Here is a 19,588-nt window from a genome sequence, read left to right as displayed (position 1 = left end):
ACTATTTAAAAGGTGGATAAACGCAATGGTGCGTAAACGCTATTTCCGAATTTCAGGAGGTGCGTAAAGTGTTTACATGCGTTTAGCCTCCACTACATCCATAATGGTAGTGTAAATTGGGAAGATGAGCATATGCTCTTGTTAAACAATAGGTGGTGTCTAATAAAACAAACATAAATAATTGTTTTTTAAAAAGGAAGAGACTATATGCCAGGTGGGTAGCCTAATCATGAATACTCCTACTAATTCGCAGCTGTGCTTCCTCCTAAGAATTTTCTGATTGTGTGTGCGTGCCCGTCACAAGAGTGCACCCACAATACTTATAGCACATGCAGGCCTACATACAGATGTGTCTAACATTCATTGGAAAGGCAGCACTGTAGAGTTACAAACAGATCCAAAGGTACTAGCCTACTAGTGAATGGCAAATAGGAAAAATGCTATCGAGTTATCAAAATCAGATAAAACTGTATATCCTATACACAGCAAGTATCATACTGAAACATGTTGATGAAAATATTTCAAAACACACTATTAAATATAAAAACTGCAGAGTACAACCCAGTTATAATCCTGAGCTTTCAGAGTAAAACTTACCATTACCATGATGCGTCTCCAAGGACCTTCAAGTGAAGATTGAATGAGAAGTGAAATTCACTCCATGTTTAACTCTATTCATTCATTGCACGTTGGAATGGAGTGAGTATAGGCTGCGGCTAAAAGGCATTCCCTTTACATACTTCCTGCCTAAAATTTAGAGGGACCAAATCTATCCCTTGGCAAACAGTAAGCTCCATAGTAGGCTTTTCCTAGTCTGGCTGGCAAACAATGTTCTTGTGTATAGACAACACTAACTCATTTCAAGCAGTCATCTGTCAGCTGAATTCCTCCACTAGCTGGAGACGGGTCAACAAAAAATGTTACAACAATCAAGCCTGTGACCACTGCTACACCATAAAATGACTCAATTTTGGGGGAAATAGGATGGGCATTTATAATCACAGGCTTCCCCAACATTGTGCAAATGTGTGTTTCAGTTTGGATATAGAACACTTGAGTATGAGTAGCAAAAAAAAAAATGACAACACAAAACTTTTACTCTTAATTATATATATTTCTTGAACATCAATATAATCCACTCGGAAGCATTTAGACCAAGAAAAATAAAACATCACAGCCTTAAATATATGAATATGCATACCCAATTTTGAGACACAGCACATACCTTGTATTACAGAGAATGACAGAACCATCCAGTTGGACTGACTCAGTTAAGTGTGCAAGACCAAGAAAATGTAATGCTCTTCATCTTATCTCCATAACAAAGAAATAACCAACTATTCTCTACAATGCATCTTACCGCCATTGAACACAATCAGTGCACAGTGTACATGCTTTGGGGGTGTAAAATCATCTATGCTGCAATTAGGGAACTGATACAAGAGAATTAGTTTCCCTGTGCAAGATGGTTCTTGTTTTTCGTTGCCCTAGACCTAATTGTAAGGTTTTTTTCTATGCCTTGCTCAAGTGCTATGTGTATGTGGCTACAGCAAGGGCAAGAAAGGTTTGCAATGTACTCATCTCAATATGACCAATTGAAGCACTGGGATTCTGCACTGCTGTGAGTGTGTCTGAATAGGAGGTATCCAGGCAACAGTTACAGAAGCTCAACAGCAGAATAAGCGTGTCTCTGTGTCTAATGGTCACTGTTCACTGGACTGATGAGTTGTGTAAACATAAGCTGATCACTGAGCAGAAGTGGACAGACCAGAAGAAAAACAGTAGAAGTAGCACTAAAACACATTTGGTCTTTTCTTCTGTTTCATAAGGAACATCAACATTTATATACATACACACAGACAGACATGAGGATGAGGTCTTTCACACAGCCAAAATAATAATAATAAAAAAAATCAAAAACAAACAACACAACACCAAATACTGGACTCGTTGCCCTTGGTATGCGGTCATTTGCTCTGCTCTGTTGGGCAGTACCACACATTAATCCATGAACTTCCGGTTCTGGTTGGGGCCAAAGAGCGACACCCTGATCTCAGGCATCATCTGAAAGAAGAGAGACCACGTTTAGAGTCACATGTTTGTTTGATTTCCTACAGACTGTTGCACAGTCTACAGTATAGTTGCCACTGACACTGCAAAATAGAGCTGCATGGACCTTCATCAGGTCAACTACTCCACCTTCACAGAGAAAACATGTAATACTCATTTTCTACAGTTGATCATTAAATATGAATTGCCTTAGTTTCATTTGTCTTACATAATGTATAGTAAAAACAGTATTATATAATTATGTAAAAGTCTGGAGCAAGTATGGTATACATTTACATTACATACATTTATTAATTTAGCAAATGCTTTTATCCAAAGCAACTTACAGCAAGAGGAGTATAACCCATCCTAAATGTGTCTAACATGTGTGAAGTCTTGGAGTTTTGAGTAATATGTATACTATTTAGCCAATGGAATTCTGTAGATGCTCCTTAGTGTTTAGATTCCACAGCCAGCCGTAGGGTTTACCTGCTGGGCCATAAGATCAAGCCTGCTGTCCAGGGTGTTGGAGACTTTGATTTTCCCATCTGCATTGTAGATTTCAATACCTCCAGAGCTGTGAACACACAAACAAACAGACACACTACATTCAAAGACACAAAATTACAGTAAACAGAGTCTTAAAATTATGATATTACAATGAAGAAGAATCCCTTACATTTCCGGAGAGAGGAAGTGATCCTGATCAATGCGGACCTCAATGTTGTTCTTCACCGCATTTTTGTAGATGGGGATGTTTTTCTGCACAGCAGCCTGAGAACAAACATATCAGCAATAATCATTTCAGACTTACTCCATACCAGGTAGACAGTCTAAAAAACCCTGTATACTCAACATCTCCTTCCCTTTATCCCTGTAGGTCTTTAGTGAAATATTCCAATGGATATTAAAAGAAAAAGTAATGTGACGACCAGTATCACTGACCTGTACCATAGCCACATCTTGCTTACGGCACCGGATGGTCACTTTGGGCTCGAGTAGCTGGTAGAAGCCCTGATAAGGTACAGGAAACAGATACAAATAATTTAATAAGGTACAAATGATTTGACATATCTAAGAAGTCACAATTAAAGACAACAAAAATCTTAATTATAAATCTGTATGTTCATAGATCTCTTTTACGCAAGAGTAACAGACAGTCTTCTCACCTGGAGCAAAAGTCCCTCCATCAGGGCTGGGTACCTGGCAGGGTCTTTTGCCACATTACCAAGTCGTTGACGAGCCTCATTCAGTAAGTCCTACACACACAGAGAGAAAGAGAGCCTTATCATAACAGCTCATCATTGACATGAAGTTATCGCAGCTCAGATGTACTATGAGCAACACCTACTGAGATCATGTCATCCCGAGCCTTCAGGACCTTGAGGCGGGCCTGATTCATCAGGTTGGACATCTGACTGTAGGTGAGAGAGTGGAATAATGTTGGTCATTCAACACAACACAGACCTGAGAAACAGCAAAGACTCAACAACTCAACTGGCCAAGTGTGACAAATAGGAAGTTATTAATTATAGTTCAGGCCTAGTGAGAATTTCCATTTGCTGTAAGGGGAGGCATAAGGGGTGGTGCTGGCTGGGGGAGGGGTTTGGGGATCTGTGTATGACTCACATTTTCTTCTGTTGCTCGATCTGCTTCTCCTTCTTCTCATAGTATTCCATGATCTTTAGGCGCTGCGTTTGGACCAGACGTCCCTTCTCGATGTTGAACTCTTCCTCGGCCTGCAGATGGGGACATTGGGGTGTGTGAGTCATCTGGGCAGCACTACAGATTTCACCCTCGGCATTTCTTACAGTGCACCATCAAATTAATTATTATTTCTTAACATGATCAAATTTGAGTGCTAACTGCAACAACACAACGTAAAGGTTGGGTGATACACAACATCTAATGGAAGACATTCTCTTTAGCTTGATAAAAGCCAAGGAACTGTGTACATAAAATATAGGCCCAATGTCCAGAAAACTCAAAACTGTTGTTCAAAATAAAAAATATGGAAATAGGAATCCCTCTACCAGTGTTTGTGTGATAGAGAGATCACTCATGAGGGAGTGCTGCTTTTTACCTTGGCATCAATTTCCTCCGCCTTTTCATTGGCCTCCTGCTCAATGAAGGCCATCATGTGCTTGATCTATTTGAGAGAAAAAAAACAATCAGCCATCAAATATAGTACTTCATTTTTATGAATCAAACATGTTGTTGAAATGTCTTGAGATACCTGGGGTGAAAGACATCTTCAAACTGCAAATTAGCACATGAATGTGAATCTGATACCTAACCATACAATTAACTCGGTCACCTTTCACTAAGGTGTAGTATTTGCTAGTCTTACGACAATCATCCAGGCAGTGTGCTATGCCAGATTAAAGACTAGGTTGAAAGTTGGGGTTATAGAGGTAATTATCACATGTGGTAAAGAATTCCTGGTTATTCCTTTTCTATTCCTGGAGGAATTCTGACACAAAAACATTCGTTAACATTCACGAAAAAGAAAGATAAATATGCTTTATCTTATGGCTGACCACCCCATGATCAAGTGAGGCCAACCCACAACAGCGAGTCATGTGACTTTTTTCAAAGGGCAGTTAAGTACTAATAGTAAAGATCCTATTCAATGCCGCTTTATGGGTAGGAGTGATTATACGAGTGGGTAAATAAACATTATATATTTAACGTTACAGAAGGGCCCACTGACTTGACGGTACTGCCATATCGTTAGCTAGCTGGTTACAAGGCATTGCCGTTTTTAAACATATCTGCTACATTACCATAACGTTACCCCTCCCTTGCCACAATATCGATTAAACATATATATATGCCAGCAGCGATTTAACCATCGGACACTGTATGATAACGGAGCTTTCAAGCATCCTTTTCTGAAGGTTAAATGTCTCGTTCCAAGCCATCGCTGGCTAACGTTGTCAGCTAGCTCGCTTACCTGTTTCTGGACATCTGCGTCGCTTAGCGCCATGGTTCTTGATAGATAATGTCAAATTTCTAGTGTTAAAACGGTTAATAAACACAAAGCACCAATTGCCTGTAGTAATTCTTGGGTAAAACGCTGAATCTACTGATATATTTGCCGTGCTATTCAGGCACCAAATCCCGCAGTATTGAATCACGAATACGTCCAGGACTGATCAGCTGATTCTCAGTCAAGTAGACGACTACTGTCACATGACATGTACTTCCTGTTAGGAAATCCAATAGCATATCAGTGCGTTTAGCACCTACCGCCCATAGATAATACGGTTATCAGTCTCACCAAGATGCCACAGTGATGAATGATCAATAATAGGCCTACGTTTCATTATGTATTTATTTTTTGCACATTAAACAGTATAGGGGCCTACATTATATTTTTACAAATATAGTTCATCAATCCACCCGAGTGTTGCCACTAGATGGCACTGGGTGAGGTTATCGTTTTGTTTTTAATGGGCATTACCATACGCTATAACAAGCTGTTTTTTGTTTTACTTAGTTACACAACTAAAGATGTGATAACCTGTCATTATTATGGGTGCAACATTTCCCTCTGAGTTTGTTTCACTAAGGATTTTGAAAACTGTGAAATCTATTTTTAATGTTTGCAGGTGGTTAACAAAATGCAAACACCTGTATTAGAGACATTATCCTTGTCACCTATCTGTCTGCCAGGCCGATGGAAGGGGGTCATCGCTCTTCACAAGCCAGGAGTTGGAGAACAAAATCAACAGGGTGAATCAAAAGTATTATTTTCTGCCGGCTACCAAAGATCTGAACTGAATCTGCATGGTGAATGCTTTACAGATGCTCCATGAACTTCAATTGTGCAACAAATAGGTTTTTTTGTTTATTTGTCATTCTGTATCTCTCACACAGACATGATTCAAACAAATCTACACACTCACACAGAGACTTATCAGGAGAAAGCCTGTGTTTTAAATCCCAGTCAGGTGTATAAAAAGCTTGGTAAACGTGTTGTCATAAAGTTCACTTTTAACTATTATGTTTAATTGTGCTCAACCATAAATCAGCCCCTAATTTAAATGTCGGGCAAAATACAAATTCTAAAGCTAATGTAATAGCAGGGCAAAATCTGCTGATTGAACATCATGGGTGAGATTCTAAACTCAAACATTGGTGGGTCAGCTAAATGTTCCCACATGTCACGTGATAGTTTCAGTTCATGCATGAGACTGGCTGTCTTTGCTTTTTGCCAATGCAGCATTTAAATTAGGGGCCCATCTTTAAAGGCTGACTTTCTGTCGATATTATTCAACTGACCTGAATATGTTCTATGTTCTATTGACAATATATTTAACCCGAGTACACTCCTGAAGTGCTGCTTGTTGATGTTATTTTGTCTGTTACTGAAGTGAGACATTAGATGAAGCGGCTTCAGTAAACACTATCCAGTCTGGGGCACACCACTGGGAAACTTCCTTGCTGCCCTCAACAACATTTGAGGTATAACTTGAGTCAGTACAGTGGTTAGCTCAAAAAATTGAAAATATGACATTTTAACCTTTCAAATATGTGTGCAAGAAAACCATACATGTGTGTTCTGTATATTTTACTCATGTGCTCTTTTACTTTTGTTTGTGAGCAAGTTATTCATAGAAGTGAACAGAAATTGGGATGATGAGAGATGTTTAGCATTTGATAATCTTTCTCAAGGTGATTGGGCCTATGTGCTGGTTTGGAGGGGCCCTGAGATGGAGCTGCCATCTTCATTAAGGAGGTTGGCGCCTGCATGTATGTTAAGTCAAAGTTTGGATAAATGTCACTGATGTCGGCTGTTAAGGGATACATCCTTTTGTACAATGTTGGATGAGTTTGGGTGATGGGGTCAGTGAATATTTGACATACAACAAGGGGTGCTTTGAAGGGGTGTGACTTCTCTGTATCTTTAGACTGCGCTTGTTAGCGACACGGCGTAGGTCTCCGGTACTGTGAATAAAGCTCTCTGAGATTTCTGACTGACTACTGACTCTGAGAAATGTTTTGAACAATCCAGAATTTTAGCACGACGCAGTGATATATCATCAAACTATTGTTAATATTTTGGTGACATTTTGGTGACGGTTATAGATTGGGTGGGTTGGTGTTCCCCATAGATAGCTGGTATATATGTAGATGAAGAGACACAGTTTTTGGCCTTGAATTGAATTACACTCTTGCAGATGGAGATTGTGACAAGGTTCACAACAGCACACCCTAGTTGTGGCAGATGTTAGTGATGTAGAGGTGAGAAGCATGAAGCATTGCCATAAAATGTGGTCATATGTGACTGTGGACTATGACCCGAAAAAAGGTAGGCCTATACTTTAAGGAACACTTTGGAAAAATGAGCTTATCTGCAATCAACCCCAGAGTTAGATGAGAGGATGAGAGGATATATCTCCTCTCTGTACATGACATCAATAGCCAAATAGACTGCATGTTCGCTCCATAGGTTTATTGGATTCTTTTTTTATATATCTAAAGTTTTATATAATCACAGTGGGTGTTTTGTGCCCATCACATGTGTTTGAGAAGGCCAAATGGTCAGGTGGCTTCTTAGAATTATTAGATTTTTTAATATTGTAAATTCTATAATAAGAACGGAGTGGATGTTCTGCTAAAATTGGCCTTATGCCATGTGGAGAATATTTCTGTGTGTGCATCAGGAGTGTTTGGACATTTAAAAAAAGTTCAAAGGTATTTATGCTTTTATTTGATTATTTGTTAATGAAATATATCAAATCAATGCGGTCAAAAAGTGGTCTTCTGTTATATCAGACCTAGGGTCTATCTGTTCAACATGCACTAAGTTACCGGTAATTAAGCATAAATGTATTTCTTTTTGTATTTGTGTCAATATTTAAATATGCTATTTATTGAATTGACATTGTTGTTTATCATTGCTATTCTCCTTAATGTCGTCTTAGCAACATTTTACAGTTCACTGTAAAATGTATCTTTTGTATTGTTTGTATTTACAAATAGCCTATGTGGCTGCATCTGCCAAATCCCATAACCAAAATAATTATTTTGGATTGGGATTTACATTGGCCAAGTAGGCTAGGATAAATGGATGTTATTTATTACCATAAATCATTAATCATGAGCAAAAGTTGTTAAATGATTTACTGTAAGGCCTTGCATGTGCCTACATGGATTTTGTGAATGTGTCGAATCTCTGACGTCCATCATCTTTACCTTAGACATTCTCTGTCTTTACCGAGGTCTCTCAGTTGTTTTTGTTTAGGCCTACTCATCCTAAAACTCCAACTAGCTAGTCTTTCTTTCTTTTTTTGTTGGCAATAATTTACCTCAGTAGAACTTCCTAAACCTCCAGTTTGTGGTGCTAGCAAAAAATAATATAGTGTTAATAAGAGTTAACGTTATAGTTCAACATTGCGTTCATTTAAAGTAGGCCTAGCTGCTACTAAAATTCTACTTGGTGGTGTACTAGGTAAGGGATAATGTAATGTCCGCCGGTAATTACCAGAAAATAAGTCCCGACAGGGAGAACAGAACCCACGAAAATAAGGGTCCCGACCTGAAGGAACTTATTTTCTGACAATTACCGGCGGACAATACATTATCCCGCTTTATTACACGCCTTTTGCCAAAACCGAAAAGAAACCTAACACAATGAATGTTTAAAATGGTGCGGTGTCTTCCGCTGACAAAATAAATAGTTAAGCCACACAGATAGAACTTGACAGTTTGGCGTGGCAACGTCTTACTAGCTTACTTTCCCTTTCAATGAAATTCCATTGCAATAACACAACGGAATTCTTGCGGAGGGATATAAAAGACGTTAATCAACCCGTTGTCATTGACAGCGGTGATTATATACTTTGCCGGTGATATAGATTTAACATAGTTCTAGGCCCGAACGTTGGGAAGGCCCATTCATGTGAATGGAACTTTCTGCAGCACTCTGAAGAGCCGTGATTAACGTTAACGTTAACGAGATTAACGTTAGAACTCTAACTAGGGATACGTTAACCGTGCCTTCACAATGAGTAACGTTCCAATCCCAGAGGGGCTAAAGGAGATATTGCTGGGTTTCACTATTGAAGTGATCCGAAATCATCCAAGGAATATATGCGACTTCGCCCTGCAGTACTTCGCCGAGCTGAAGAACAACGAAAGTAAAGTGAAGGGGCAAAAGGTGAAGTTCAACAACGAAGCTATGCAGATCGGCTCCGAGGATGAGGACGAGGAATTTGTTGGTAACGTAACGTAATTCTAAATGTTAGCTTGCATAAGACAACTGTTAGCATCAAGAAATGTGCCAGTTAGAAGCTAATGTTAATATGAACCCAAACACCAATGTTGATTCTATGTAACATGATCGTTAACATTAATTTTATTTATTTATTAGCCCCAGTCATCAACAGGTTTGCAAGACGAGTGTCAGGTAGGTTGAGTTCACTTAAAGTTTATTCCAGGGTTGGGTTTGAGTGGTAAGTTAACTAAACATACTCCGGTAGAAAGGGCTAGAACTCTAACATAAGTTAGCGGCTAACGTTAATTTAGGCAGGAACGTTAACAGCTCCTGGTAGCAGCTTCTAATGGTAATAGTACAGTACGCTGTGTTTGGAAAATAGGGTCCCGCTGGATTTTCATGTAAAATTTGATTTTTTTTTACATATTTTGCTAATATATAATATAAGGTGTGTTAGAGTGTCTAGTTTCATAATCTACATTATCTGGGGGTTTTGTGTGCAAAAAGTGGAATTAATTGTCAAAAAATTAGAAGAAAATGTGAAAATCACTTTTCAGACTATAGCCTGAAAAGTGATTTTCACATTTTCTTCTAATTTTGACAATAATTCCACTTTTTGCACAACAAACCCCCAGATAATGTAGATTACGAAACTAGACACTCTAACACATCTTATATGTGATTTTGGGAACTCTGTGATGAATGGAAATGAAATATATGACGATCAAAAACTCATGAAAATGCACAATCTGGACATTTTATCTAGACATTTTATTATAACTCGGTTGCCGCTTTGGTTTAATCAGTGACGATGCACGTCAGGTCAAAACCAGGCCATTTTCGTAGGTTATCACTAGGTGGCAGTCTCGCCAGGTCTCGCTGATCACTTCCCGGAAAGTTTACACAAGTAAGTAACAGGCAACACTTCATATTTCATGAAAGACGTTATATCTCCATTTCTAGAAAAAGAACAGCGATTTTGATGAAAACTAGCCACTGTTTAGCTTGGGATTTCTTAGGAACAGAGGCGTGTAGAAATACACGGTTTGCACCCACCGAGAGCTTAAAGTCTCACCTTTTAATCGAGCTATTGTATGTGTTCATAGCTATAACACGGAATATGCTGTGGCTCTACAAAAACCATCAACAATGGTCTAGATTGCTGGCACTCTAGTACAAAGCTCCCGAAAACAGCTTGGCATTCAATGAGTTAATAAAGCCTACATGCACTAAAGGCCATGGGGTCAGAGGTAAAGGTCAAATTATTTCAAAGTTATATGAGGCTATTCAGTTAAGTCCCAAGTCAAAGGCCCAAGACCTTTTCCTTCAAAAAATGTTTACTAGCGCAGGCAGCCTTTCGCAACTTCCACCAAAGATTATAGAGCGCTCCACTTTGCTCTTTGCTTGTCACTATCACCTCCGCTTTAGTGAGAGTGACAATTTTCTTAAAGGTTACTCTGAATAGTGGAAAAAAATGTTTATTTTACTGTCTATGGAGAGCGGCTCTGAAAGCCGTTGGACCTGTAAAGAGATTTATTATCCCATTATTGCGTCATCACTTAATAACCGAATAGCAGGCAGAGTCAAACTGATGAATGGTTGAATCTGTTTTACTTTCCTGGTACAAATACAGAAATATATTATGTGCTGTGTTGCCACAGTTACTTTGAAAAAGTAATCGGAATACTGATTACTCCGTAGTTACTTTACTGATTACTTGATTTTAAAAGTAAGAATTTACGTAAGAGGCTGTAGAAATCTTCAGCTGTGAGTTTGGAAAGTCCACCACACATTGTTGTCAATATAATTTACTTTATAATGAATAACTGCGTAAGGTTTAATTAAGATCCATCGATTTACTTTGGAGATCCAGGCACTAACACTGTATGTGAATTTGTGTGACCCCATGCAACCTTGACCTTTCACCCCAAGACCAAGTACACAATCCGTTTATTGAGCCCTTATAGTGAGTAAGTATACCAGGTTTGATGTGGATCTTTCCACTGGCATGGGAGATATTGGCTAATATCGAAATGTGCTAGCATAAGATTTTGGGCAGTAATCATTGTACCATGGTCCATTCGAAGCTCTGTAACTTTTTTCCTGTAAGGATTGGTGTTGTAGGCACCAATTTTTTAATCAACATAAAATAATGATTCAAATGATACCAAATATGCTTTTGGTTTATTTACTGCCACCTTTGACCCTCTTCCGGGCTAATTCGCTTAGACTAAGAGGAAAGTGTGAAAACATTATACCGTCAATTGGCCTAACTAATGTTACTGTGAACTTTTATTTGTCATACTTCCAATTACTGCCTCAATGTTGTTTTCTAGTTTGGATTAACCTTTTAAGCCTGAAGGGATCATAAAATGGTAAGAATTCACCTTATTCACCCGGCGGTCAGAACGAGGCTACACTTGCCATCACACTTCAGTCCAGCAAATGGTGGTTATGCAATCCGTTTGCAAACTGCCAAAAAAAGAAATCTCACTGAAGAAGAAAGTTACTCTGGCAGGCCCTATGGGCTGGCCCATAGATATTAGAAAGCTAGATACCGCATTGGGCTTAAGTTCTATTAGGTGGCATATGTAAACGCGTCCGCCATATTGCTGGGGGTTACACGTTTACTGTCTATGGGCAACATTTGCCGGCAATCAGAGAGATTTGCCGGATTTCCAGTCAGAGTCACATATTTCTCCATTGGCCTCCAGTTATTGTTGCCCCCACCAAGATGGCGGCACTATTTACGTACGTTCTGGAGCCCAATACTCTCATATCTATGGGCAGGCCAGCGAACCCTTCTTCTTTTTCCTTTTTTTTTTGGCAGTTTGCAAACGGAGTGCATTACCACCATCTGCTGGACTGAAGTGTGGTGGCAAGTGTACCCTGTAGCCTCGTTTTGGCCGCTGGGTGAATAAGGCGAATAAGGTTCACACAGCAATATGTTTATTCCCTTACTCTGTGAATATGTTTACCTTGTTTCCTCTGTTTTGTAGTGTGTGCTGAGTCATATGACCCTGACAATGAAGAAGAGAGCAGAGAGCCAATGGTAAGATCTTTACTCTGACCATCTGAGTTGTGTCAGTTATCACCATGTCTCAGTGATTCTTCACCCAGCCTATTCCATACCTACCGATAAACTCAATGCACAAATTACAACATCTCACTTTTATTTGCAGGTCATTCATTTTAAAACAGATGAACAGAGGCAAAGACTGCTAGAGGCCTGCAAATATATTGTTCTCTTTAAAAGTTTGGAGCAGGTACGCTACAGAAAAGCAGCATTACTAGACACTGTGTCTCGGAGCAGTTGATAAGGTTACTTGATTGAATAAATCCCAAATGTTGTTACCCAACTCAATAAATTATGATAAGCCTAAATCCTTAACTTGTGAAAATGTGTCTAGGCCCGCAGGCTCTTTGAAGGAAGTAGTGCTTGTTTGTTGTAACCTGCTGCAGCAAATTGTCTACGGGGTCAATGCAACATAGAAATAAGTTTAGAAATATGTTTCCCCATCTCTGCAGGATGAGTTTTTTAGGGTCCTGGATGCCATGTTTGAAAGACCTGTGGCTGCAGGGGAGCACATTATTGAGCAGCATGAAGATGGGGATAATTTCTATGTGATTCAAAGGTAGAGTTCACACATTGTTGATGGTACAGAAGGAACAGACTCAGCAATTGTCCATATCTATATGGGATTAATTTGTGCAGAACTGTGGGTATAGGGAAAATTTGCCAAATTAGCATTATTTGACATCTGCATTAATTGTCCGGCAGCCCAGAGCCTTTTGATTAAACGAAAAGAGTACCAACATTTGAGCACAGGGGCATCCAGAGGATAACCTCTCATATGCAGATATGGATGTCTACCGGAGCCCCGCAGCGGCATTTAGCCCCTGGGGGCCTCAAAGAGGGCTGAAAAAATGTGTTCAAAAGTACCATCTCAAACCAATCTGATATGAACATGATATGCCAGACAAAATATCCGCTGTGAAGGGCCTGGCAGACAAAAACGGCCCCTCAGATATGGCCTAGATAAAATGAAGGAGGTACCACATGAAACCACCTTGAAATGAAAAAGCACATCCCAATCAACCCCAAGTGCCACTTCAAACAGTTTCTGAACCAATTGTGCACATCCACAAACAGGGGTGTAGTGGTAAAAAAAAAGAGGTGGGTAAACTATAAATTCTGTAATCAGGCAGACCATGACATGGTCACTGGTAAGGCAGACCACGGTATACCAGTGTGTATCCTGACCACATCGCTATAGGCTACCATTTGATGGTACCAAGGGTATCACTGGGTGTTCCCTCAGGCCACACAATCACTATTTAATTCCTACATTAATCCAAGTTCATTGTTAACTCCAGAAGAAATAAATATGGTTAAAGTCTGTAAAGTTTATTAAATCACAATAAAGAGAACAAAAATGTCAGGATGTAAAAAAGTCAATTGTTTAGGAATGGTATGCTACTTAAAGGTGGAAAAACACAATTTAGAGGTAGATAAAAGATCAAACAGAAATCAGTGTATATATACAAAAGTCTGAAGATGCTGAAGGCCAAAAAAATGAAAAAGAAGATACTAACTAATAAAAGTAGGGATGTTGTGTAAAATCTGTAAACAAAATCTGAATCTGGGGCTGTATTGACGAAGCATTTTATCTTACCGTTTGGAGTACTCCTTAATCACACTAATAGTTTATAAAACGGTGGCATGTTTCTTTAAGTAGACACACTCCACACTCCTCAACCACAGACTTAAGAGCTCCTTTCGTTTCTTGGTAAGAAGGACATTAGAGTAACCTGTTTGTACCTGTTAGTTATCAAGAAATGCCACACACACACACACACACACCACCACACACACACACACACACACACACACACACACACACACACACCTCAACTAAAGTGTGATTCTTTGTGCATTTGACGGGTGTGTACAAACACTACAGTTTGTAAAATGGTGTGGTTGTTCCTAACAAAAAAAAAAAAATCAAGCAACACTACAGTCTTAAAATGAATGTGTTGTCCCTATCTGGAAAGAGATGTGTTAAGAAATTTCAACACCTTCGTTATTAGAGTGTACATGCTTATGCTTATGGTTCTTAGCAGACACTTTTGTCAAAAGTGACTTCCAATGACGTCAATAAACATTACACTATAACATGAAGCCTTATCAAAAGAAAGAATAATGGCAATAGCCTTAAACATATACAAACCACAACACAGTGGCAAAACTGCTAGTAACTGGTTTGCTTACCATGGTATTACTGTGCTTGACTGGCCAGACAACTAGTCTGACCTGAACCTTACAGAGAATATATGGTTTATTGTCAAGAGGAAAATGAGAGACACCAGACCCAACAATACAGATGACCTTAAGGCCACTATCAAAGCAACCTGGGCTTCCTTAAGACCTCAGCAGTGCCACAGGCTGATTGCCTCCATACCAAGCCACATTGATGCAGTAATTTGTGCAAAAGCAGCCCTATCAAGTATTGACTGTATAAAATAACTATTTTAGATTAGGCAAATTAGCCAGATTATTTAATTTCTTTCCATTGGTCAACAATTCTGAATTATAACCTCTTTATTCTAATATTTTGAGATACTGATTTTTGGTTTTCATGAGCTGTAAGTCTTAACCATCAAGATTAAAACAAAAAATAGCTTTAAATATTTCACTTTATTTCTAATGAATCTATAATATATGAAAGGTTCACTTTTTGAAATAAATTAGGGAGAAAAAATTACTTTTCCATGATAAATACAATAGCTAGAACTTACTTACTATACTTATACTTTAGCACAGTAACTATGCTATATAATTATACTTATATACAGTAACACATACAATATAACTTTGAACTTTGCAGTTAATCTTTCTTTCCCAGGCCATAAGCTATAGCCCTTTAATCAATTACTCTAAATGAGTTGTAAGTCTAATGGCAATGTTTGAACTAACCTAAATTATGGTGCACTTGTGCTCTGTGAATGTTCAAATTTTTTAGTGTCATGTGGTTCTTTCATTATGTACTGAAGGTGAATCGATATAGTATGAGGGGACTGCATTTCAGGGGTGTCTGGTGGACCTTAAGCGGCAGAACATTTGTCTGGTATGCTGATTGTTGTACTTTGTGGATGTGCACAATTGGTTCAGAAACTGTTTGAAGTGGTACTCTCAACATTTTAAGTTAGGTCATTTGTATAATATTGAATATCGGGGCCACATTTGTGGGATGTGTCTGGTTTCAGTACCTCCCTTTGCAGGCAATCTGAGGGGCCTTTTTTTGGTGTCTGCCGGGCCCTTCACAGTGGATATGTCTGGCAGGGGCCATTCAGTACTCTGTGTGACCTGCCTGTTCATATCAAATTGGTTTGAGATGTTACTTTTGAATGTTTGATCGAACACATTTTTTCAGCCCTTTTGGAGGCCTCCAGGGGCCAAATGCAGCAGTGGGGCTCCGGCAGACATCCATATCTGCATATGAGAGATCATCCCCTGGATGCCCCTGTGCTCAAATGTTGGTACTCTTTTTCGTTTGATTAAAAGGCTCTGGGCTGCCGGACTATAATGAATATGCTCTTGTGTTGATGGATATACTAATGAATATATTAGTGGGATTTATGATGTCCATGTAATGGATAACGGGATAACACGCCTGGTTGGCACCTACGACAACCACGGGAGCTTTGGGGAGCTCGCCCTGATGTACAACACGCCGCGAGCCACCACTATCATTGCCAGAACTTCTGGAGCCCTGTGGTGCTTGGTGAGGGACAGGCCTTCATTTCCTTTCTGAAACTTTGCCATTTCTTCCTTATGATCATGGTCATTTGTGAATCTGAATAGTGTATATTGAGCAATGACACCCTCTGCTGGACTTTTAGATCTATGTCAATTGAGGGATAATTGTTGCTTTGTCCAGTATGCGGAGCAAACGTTTATTCTACTGAGATGTTAACCCAGGGGTTGAGAGAGTGGATATATCCAGAATTATTCACCTCACTAAAGGAAGGGGTTTTGCTGAGTTATGAAGTTGTGCTGAGCAAACTGCGGCTCTGTGGTTCCAGGACAGGCAGACCTTCAGGCGGATAATTGTGAAAAACAATGCCAAGAAGAGGAAAATGTACGATGATTTCATCCAGACAGTCCCTTTGCTGTCATCCTTGGAGGTAAACACGAATGCTGTCCTCTTCACCCTCGAGCAAATTGTTACTGAGCTCCTAAAGAGAATACAGAATACCCACAGCTTCTCTCCTTCTCTGTAGACATATGAACGGATGAAAGTGGTGGATGTGCTTGTCCCACGACAGTACACAGACGGGCAGCAGATCATTGCTGAGGTGGGTTCATCTCACACATCCACTCATCCACATAATATAGATATTCTCTGGATTAAAAGTCATTCAGTTCAATGATGGCCCATAGTGAAAATAAATATGACGTTTATGCAACATTATTCACTGTAACCACCAGGGGGAGAGTGCAGACGACTTCTACATAGTTGAGTCTGGACAGGTCAGGATCACAATCAGGAGACCTACACAGCAAGTGAGCATTTACTTTAGTCGGGGAAAAAAACATAACAAAACCCCCACGTGGTAATATTTGTCCTCTTTCAAACTCTTGTTTCAGAGCTCAGGAGCATAGTTGTAGCCCTGTCAGCCTTACCGCAACCCCTTTACCCCAGTGATGACTCGCTGTTCTGTGTTTCCTGTCATGTGATGCAGGAGGGTGAGATGTACGAGGTGGAGATTGCCACATGTACGCGAGGGCAGTACTTTGGAGAGCTGGCTCTGGTCACCAACAAACCACGAGCGGCGTCGGCGTATGCCGTGGGGAACGTCAAGTGCTTAGGTGCTGTACTCTGGTATCTCACACAGCTCCCCAGTGTGTTTGCTCTGACACTTCCCTCCATGACACCTAGTGTGAGGCTTACACAGGGTTTCACTTCACTTGGCTTTCCGCTCAAGATTTTACATTTGATTCAAGTGTATTGAAATATCTCTTTATTTTTTCAATGCATCTTCATTTATGTCTTAAGGCAGTGGTTTGGGGCCCCACTAGTGAGCAATAGAGACATGTTAGGTGGGGCGCGATGAACAGGAGGAAATGTGTTTTTTCTATCTATAATTATGCCTTTCTTCTTTTTTTTTTGAAAAGGAAGATCATAGATTCAAAACAAAATAGTCACACACAAACATAGGAGTCATAAACAGACCGACATTTGAATTAAAAATAGCATCTTATCCAGCGGACTGAGAAGGGAAAAGCAACGTGGAACCAAAATGCAACAGAATATTTTAACATAACATATAAATAAAAAACATATAAATACATATAAATACATAACATTACCATTTTGCAGAGTTGCTAGGGTCAGGTAGGGCTTGACAATTCCCCACCTCCAAAGTGGGGAATGACCGAAAACGTTTGAGAACCACTGTCTTAAGGGATGTTTGTGAAAGGAGGATAGAGGCCTGCACACTGTTTTAAAAGCTCCTAGACAACTTTATTTGAGCAACGTTTCAATCCTTGAGGGTCTTCTTCAGACTGTTCATGTCAGACAGGGATGTTTGTCAAATATATTTTTTTATATATTACAGTGCATCAGTGTAATGTTGCCCATAGAAAGATACTTTTTTTCTACGTTCTTCACACTGCATGCCCATGGGCGGATTATGAAGTTTCGGGGCCCTGGGCCCAGATGTATTAAGGGCCCCTCACTAATTGTTATATATGTGGGAGGGGGGGGTTTGGGCGTCTTCCCGCAGAAAAAAAATATTTTGTTTGATGTGATTTCCTGTATTCTGGTGCATTTTGGGGATGGCCAATACTAAATTCAATCAGATTCATAGCCTACATCCTGATTGGTTGATACTGAGGCAATGATTCCATGCAAAGGGGGCTTCAGGGCCCGGTAGGCCCGTGCAGTAATCCATCCCTGTGCATGACCTTTATTTTGATTGCAGCCTTTTAGAAATACACAGAGAGTACACTTTTAGAGTAAAGACACACATTTACTCCCAACCTGTACCCATGTGCATTACTCATTAAGCCTACTGCCTTGCTCTGTGCTCATGCTGCAGTCATGGATGTGATGGCCTTTGAGAGGCTGCTGGGTCCGTGCATGGAGATCATGAAGAGGAACATCAGTATCTACGAGGCCCATTTTGCCAGCCTTCTGGAGAGCAATGACAGTGTCACCAACACCTCCTCCGACACCACCAGGGCTGTGGAACCTGGAAGTGAAAATTGAACCGGTTGGTACGTCCCAGCACCCTCACGATGACAGTCAAATGTCATAGATGTTTGTTCGCCTTCCCCAACAATGCCTTTATGCTCTGGGTTAAAGTGCTGGATTGATGAAAGGTGATTTTGTTTGTTACAGGAGCAGTGGACAAGTGCTTGAGATCGTTATGACCTTAAGTCCTGTCGAAAAATCAGAAGCCTGTGACATCCATCAGAAGACTGTTGGCCTCTGTTCTGTTCTGGATGAATGATTTTAGAATAGGGAAAGAATTCTTTGCTGTTTGAATACTATTTGAGACTAGTTGTTAATGAATACTTAAAAGCATCTCTGGATGCAGCTGCAAGAACAGTGATTTGTCTTAAATGATAAACATGCGCAGTGTGCCTTAATTTACTTACGCAATATTATTCAAGTGAATGACAAGATGAGTAGCTGATTTTCATTTCAGTAAGCTTCTTGTGCATGTTTATTATCAGTCAGAATGGATGCTTTTTTTAAATAGTTAAGAACTGCTTGACTTTAGTGAATATATTATTTAACAGTTGGTTTATTTATTGTTTATTTTTTAATTTCCTTCATATTATTCTGAGGTCATGTTTTATAGTGTAAACCTCATATAAAAACAATGCTGAATTGATCACGGTAAATATACCACTTCAGATTTTAAAGTGTTTAAAGCACTGAACTTAATGCAATAAGATAACGATAGGATACATAATAACTAAGCAATAGTTTTACTACTTATTCTTTGTGACATTACAAATATTTTTAGAGTTGTGAAATGGCTTACAGGATAATTTACGGTAGGCATAACGTGCTTTTGCACAATGTTCCTCAGTGAAAGTATTGTATAATATTGTCTGTATATTTAATTGATAATACAATTTTGGTTCAAAGTATTTTTGTAAGCATTTAGGTCATTTTGAGTAGAAGATGGAGTACCCAAGTTAACCAATGATAGAAAACATGAAACCAGAGGGCCCTAATTTAAATGCTGAGCAAAGTCTATAAGCAAAGTTCTCTTGCATTAACTAACTGCCTCATG

General features: G+C 39.5%; 2 protein-coding genes across 3 annotated transcripts; one reads left to right on the top strand and one right to left on the bottom strand.

Annotated features, from left to right (window-relative positions):
• Nucleotides 1-1,093: 1,093 nt before the first annotated feature.
• Nucleotides 1,094-5,230, bottom strand: atp6v1e1b (ATPase H+ transporting V1 subunit E1b). The gene is made up of 9 exons (XM_048268044.1): nucleotides 5,006-5,230; nucleotides 4,133-4,198; nucleotides 3,679-3,788; nucleotides 3,401-3,467; nucleotides 3,219-3,308; nucleotides 2,995-3,063; nucleotides 2,729-2,823; nucleotides 2,539-2,626; nucleotides 1,094-2,064 (listed from the first exon to the last, which is right to left on the bottom strand). The coding sequence occupies exons 1-9, from the start codon at nucleotides 5,036-5,038 to the stop codon at nucleotides 2,002-2,004; spliced, it is 681 nt and encodes a 226-aa protein (XP_048124001.1). The 5' UTR covers nucleotides 5,039-5,230; the 3' UTR covers nucleotides 1,094-2,001.
• A 3,709-nt stretch (nucleotides 5,231-8,939) lies between these two features.
• LOC125310191 (cAMP-dependent protein kinase type II-alpha regulatory subunit-like) lies at nucleotides 8,940-19,442 on the top strand. Of its 2 annotated transcripts, none has more exons than XM_048267372.1 (12): nucleotides 8,940-9,278; nucleotides 9,431-9,466; nucleotides 12,274-12,326; nucleotides 12,457-12,540; nucleotides 12,803-12,909; nucleotides 15,906-16,059; nucleotides 16,361-16,462; nucleotides 16,559-16,633; nucleotides 16,767-16,841; nucleotides 17,021-17,147; nucleotides 18,380-18,553; nucleotides 18,682-19,442. In XM_048267372.1, exons 1-11 carry the CDS (start codon nucleotides 9,065-9,067, stop codon nucleotides 18,547-18,549), a joined length of 1,197 nt encoding a protein of 398 aa, XP_048123329.1. In that variant the 5' UTR covers nucleotides 8,940-9,064; the 3' UTR covers nucleotides 18,550-18,553; nucleotides 18,682-19,442. The 2 variants fall into 2 exon arrangements, with proteins under 2 accessions (XP_048123329.1, XP_048123328.1); XM_048267371.1 differs by having other exon boundaries at nucleotides 18,380-18,557.
• Nucleotides 19,443-19,588: the final 146 nt, after the last annotated feature.

Source organism: Alosa alosa, chromosome 17 (genome assembly GCF_017589495.1).
Source record: "Alosa alosa isolate M-15738 ecotype Scorff River chromosome 17, AALO_Geno_1.1, whole genome shotgun sequence".
NCBI lineage: Eukaryota > Metazoa > Chordata > Actinopteri > Clupeiformes > Clupeidae > Alosa > Alosa alosa.
This window is presented reverse-complemented; position numbering and strand designations above follow the sequence as displayed.